The sequence below is a fragment of the Zeus faber genome, assembly GCF_960531495.2.
Source record: "Zeus faber genome assembly, chromosome: 9".
In the NCBI taxonomy this organism is placed as follows: Eukaryota; Metazoa; Chordata; class Actinopteri; order Zeiformes; family Zeidae; genus Zeus; species Zeus faber.
Genome location: NC_137197.1, coordinates 19200042 through 19205041, shown reverse-complemented (window position 1 = coordinate 19205041; position 5000 = coordinate 19200042). Strand labels below are relative to the sequence as shown.

The 5000-nt window shown below is 45.4% G+C and overlaps 1 protein-coding gene across 1 annotated transcript in view; it reads right to left on the bottom strand.

Annotated features, from left to right (window-relative positions):
• The window catches only part of LOC307235148 (neprilysin-like), a 48248-nt gene extending 47202 nt beyond the window's left edge, over positions 1–1046 (bottom strand). The window contains exon 1 of the mRNA XM_080007143.1: positions 916–1046. Within this exon, the coding sequence (XP_079863269.1) occupies positions 916–958 (43 nt within the window). The 5' untranslated portion in view covers positions 959–1046. The remainder of the gene's footprint in view (positions 1–915) is intronic.
• Between the last annotated feature and the right edge of the window lie 3954 nt (positions 1047–5000).

Here is a 5000-nt window from a genome sequence, read left to right as displayed (position 1 = left end):
GGTTTTTTTGTTTTTTGTTTTTTTTTCCAAGTTTGCGTGGTTTTTCCTCCGCCACTTGCGGTTGGTAGGCATGCTCGTTTCTGTTCTTTCTTTCTTTCTTTCTTTCATCCGTGTCAACAGTCCACAGACCACGGACACGCTCTGCGCTATCGAACTCTGCTCTATCGCCCCTGTTGGTGGCGGGGTCCGCCACCAACAGGGGCGAAACGGCAGGCAGAGGACCACGCGCATAACGCAAACGCATTGAATGGCTGTTTTGTTGTTGTTGTTGTTTTTTGTTTTTTTTTAATGGTCCGTTAAATAAAAGATTCAATGCGCGATTTTATTTCACCCAACAACTTTATGGGATGGCGCTTGAATGGGTGCGACGGGAGAAACTCCACCAAACTCCAATGGAATGAGTTGGGGAAAAAAAACAAAACAAAACAAAACACCGAAAACTCTCTCACACGCACGCACGCACGCACGCACACGCGCACACACACACACACACACGCACACACACCACGCAGCTGGTGCGCGCGCCGCGGCGTGTCCCCGTCTCCTGTTGCACCCGCGTCCCCGAAGGAGGCGCGAGCAACTGGTGCGCGTCCCCGCGTGCCACTCACTGCCCCGCGCACGCACGAGCGGCGAGAGGGAAGCGGCGGGGGGCGGGGACGCGCGTCCACGCGCGAGCACGCGAGGACACATTCTCTCACGCGCGCGCGCGCGCAAACGCGAATAAAAGAAAATTGTATCTATAAATATTTATATATATATATATATATATATATATATACAGATTTTTTTTTTCTGATTATGTTGAAAAATATATCTAATAATTATTATTGTGATTATATTATAATTACATTGCATACAATTATATTCAAAATAATTATATTGTAAAACAAAAATTGTTTCCTTAAAAGGACTTACCGGGTGTTTCAGGAAATTTTCGGTCGATGGTGTAAATGGGCATCACATCCACCGGTCACACAATTCTACCAAATTCCACGGACGGAGCAGCGGCAAAGAAATACTTAAAAGAAAACGCGCTAATTCACGGGAATCATTTATTTTGCCGTCAGCGAATCCCCGGCTCCGCGGCTCCCTGATCCCCTGGTCCCCCGTCCGTCCGACCGAGGAGCAGCGCACACACGGATCCGCCAGCAGCGGTGTGTGAAATCCGCTAAATCCACCTTTAACGGTGTGTGAGAGCGGGGAGCCGGGGGTGGGGGTGAGGGTAGGGGGGGGGGGGGGGTCCGCTGCTACAGCCGCCTCCTCCTCCTCCTCCACCTCCTCCTCTTCTCCTCCTCCTCCTCTTCTGCCGGGCGGCGGGTGGAAGTGACCCGCCGGCTGCCGGTGGCTCCCAAATAGCAGCGGGGTTCAGGTGGAGAACCGAGCTGGTGCTTGAGCGGAGCCGCCACACACACACACGCACACACACACACACACACACACACACACACACACACGGAAACTAGGAAAAGTAATGGAGAGAGAGACATGTACATCCATACTTGTACAAAATTACTTTTTTGTAATGCTTTTTCTGTCATCGGACTTACAATAGTGCAGTATTCATTTAGAATGTAAAAAAAACACTTCTTCTTCTTCTTCTTCTTAATATTATTAGTATTATTATTATTATTATTATTATTATTATTATTATTATTATAACTATTATTATTATTGTTATTATTTTAATAAAAAATAATAATTGCAATACCCATCATCATCATGATTATTATTAATGTTATTTGATTTCTTTCTTTCTTACACTAATACAAATGGCCAAGTTTTCAGCTTTGCTTGACATTGTTATTGCTTAGTGTTTTTTTTTTTTTTTTTGTTATTATAAAGTTGGCACCTTGACGACGAGCTTGTCTTCCTGGAGTCCAGAAAACGTGACGGTATACACTGCGACACAATCACATTAAGACAAAACAATGAGTTGAAAAAGAGTGACACGTCAACAAGGTCAACCCGCAAAGCCATATAAATGACAAAAAAAAAAAAATCAAGATAACACGTGCTCCTTCAGGGAGCAGTTCATTTTATTTTTGAAACATGTCTTTCAACCAGTAAACAACTGAGATAACTTGACATCCCAAGAAATTTGATTTCGGTTGCGGGACAGTGATCTGCCCCCTACTGGCCACTGCGAGGATTAATTTCTGAGCTGAAAATCATTTTTTGAAAGAGAAATTTGGAGTTCTGAGAATTAATGACTGGGTGGGGGGAAAAAAGCACCAGTCAACCATCAGATAATCTCTCATCGACTATCAGTCATTAAGGACGTGAGCGCACGTCATATGTGATAGGAGACCAGCCCGGAACAAGTCCGTCCGTCCTGCTTTGACAAGTCCTTGAGGTCACTTTTTTGCTGCGGATAACAAAACGGCTGAGCAGTAATCCAAGTGACGCAGGGCCAGATAAAGATTAAACTACGGCATCTGGACCAACGATGAAGATGCAACAAAAGTCGGACATTATCTAGCGATGGCGCTGGTCGCCTTAGAGATTATTTTATCGACACGATCCGGCCGCGGTGCCACACAGTCGAGCCACGAACCCATGACTTCACAGCAGCAGCTTTCTGCGCTTCTAGGACGGGTCATCCAGATACCCCCGTCTCCAGCTGAGGATCACATGCTGAGCTCTGGCGAGAAGCCCAAATAGTGGATATTGTTTTTTTGTTATGTTCAGTACAAGCTCCTCAATATTCCTGCCTTCATGGTCGGTTGCCTCTGGACATGCGGGTGCCGCATAATTATGGAGTAGGAATCGTCCAAATCCGGAGCCAAGCTCACCCATCCAATATCAGAAGAGAGGTCATACGTGGAAACCGGAAAGAGGAGGGATCCCGGGTAGCTCCCCTGGGGCACACCGCAGTCCAGACCGCCGTCCCAACTATAACACTGGTTTAACACAGCGGCGCAAGGTGCAGTGTGGAATACTTAGTGCCGTCCCGCGGCGAGGTCACAAATCACAACCGACTGAACACCCCTCCCCATGGCGGTGCAACATGGCGGCCTCCGTGGAAGAGACAGGGACCGCGGAACTCGCGGAAAATGCGAAAATTAACAAAAAAAAAAACGCAAAAGGCGCTCTCTCGAGCCTGTGTTTGGTTTGTACGTTCTGGGCTACCGTAGCAGAGAGATGGCAGCCACCGTGGATAAAAAACGTCTCATTCTAAGGGTTACGCAAACACGATTCATATTTTCATGGGATTACACACCGATTAAAACATACTTATGGATACAATATTCCATCTCTGCCGAGTCTGTTCCATAACTTCTACACACTGCACCTTCAAGCGTTTTTTTAAACCTTAAACACAGTTGTGTTGCCGCTGTCTGCATGGGGCTTGGTGGTGCGCGGAGTCGTACGACTGGGTTCGAACATGATCCAAACGGAGCTGTGAAGTCACAAGAAGAAGTGAATGGACGCGAACCTCTATTCTCTGTGGAACTTATAGTCTCGCAGTATGTGGCTCCCAAGATACAGACCAAAAACGTACTTTTTGGGCGTCGGCCTACCTCTCGGCTGTGTTTATAAGCAAATCCTGGTTGTTCGGGGTATGATGGTGCCGATGAGGAGTGTAAAGTCTCGAAATGTGAAACAGGCGTTAAATCCAGGCTGCGCTTCGTCTGGTCGTCCAAACGCTGATGTTCACTCGGAGGACGGTGGTGTGGAGAGCCTCTTCATCACCGACACAAAATCAGGTCCATATCGAGGAGAGGACAGGTACGATGCTTGACGGGGGAGGGGTGGAGTTCTGGGTGGGCCACGAACCAGAAGGGGGGCCCTTAGCAGAGAATACTGCAAGCTCAAATATAGAATCACGACTTCCGGGGCTCTAGAATTCTTGGCCGCTCATTAAAAGCCCATTAAAACCCCTCAGTAACTGTTTTGCTCCATATGGAACCATTAGGCGTTGTATAAGAACAGTCAAGGTCTTTAAACATTTGCAACTTTTTTTTCTTTTTTTTCCCCCTTTTATATTTAACCTTGTTGTATTACACGGAGCCCAAAAAGTGATTTATCCAGTCTGCAATCAAAAATGTTTGAACCGTAAATAAATCTAGCTCAACCTGATTTGTCTATTCTTTCGCGGCCAAAGTAATGACAAGTCAGTGCAATTCCCAGGCCTCGTGGAACAGGGTGTAGACTGTGATTAATACATATTAGTAGATCCAAACAGTGCAAAGCCAGAACTCCTATTATTCTTTTATTCTAATTGCTCACTGACTTGCCGACTCCCCCCACCGCCCCCCAAAAAGTTCACCAAAGGGTCCCTCCTTCAAGACCAATTAACCGGGCCATCACGTGACGTGCGCGTGGCGGGTCGGAAGGCCCCTCTCAGCGTCAAGGTGAGAGGATGACGAGCAGCTTGGAAATGTGTGCGGAGACTAATGCATGAAACCATCAAAGTGGCCCCTCAGGATATTTCAGAATAGCAAAGCGATCGCCCGTGCTATAGCAGACGACGTCTTTTAGCCGTGTACATTAACGTACATGATGCAATTGTGTTCCTTTGTATATAGCCTTATTTAATTTGTTATTTGCTATAAGGATTCATTTTTTTCATTTTTATCTCATTTTATCACACGTGTCATCATGCCGGTGGCTACTACTACTTTTATTGCACATTATTGCGACACACTGTTGCCACTGTTTTTACTAGTTGTTCTTTACTCTAGTGTAGTTGCCACCAGCCACTTTTGTGCTCTCAAGTTAACATCTTGCGACTCCCTTTCACTTTGTTTTGTATGTGCTCATCAGAACCAGAATCAGTTTATTCAGGTAGATTGACATTTGTCATGTTGAGCTTTGATGCGTTTGATTACAGACGATAGCATAAAAAAAATGCTTAACGGTCCGAAAAAATGGAGAATAAATAAAAGAATAAAAAAAAAAAAAAAAAATTGGCAAATATATACAATTAGCCAAAAATTAAAAAAATTAAAAAATACAACGCAGAAATAGTCATACAGTCACATATAAAAATATATACA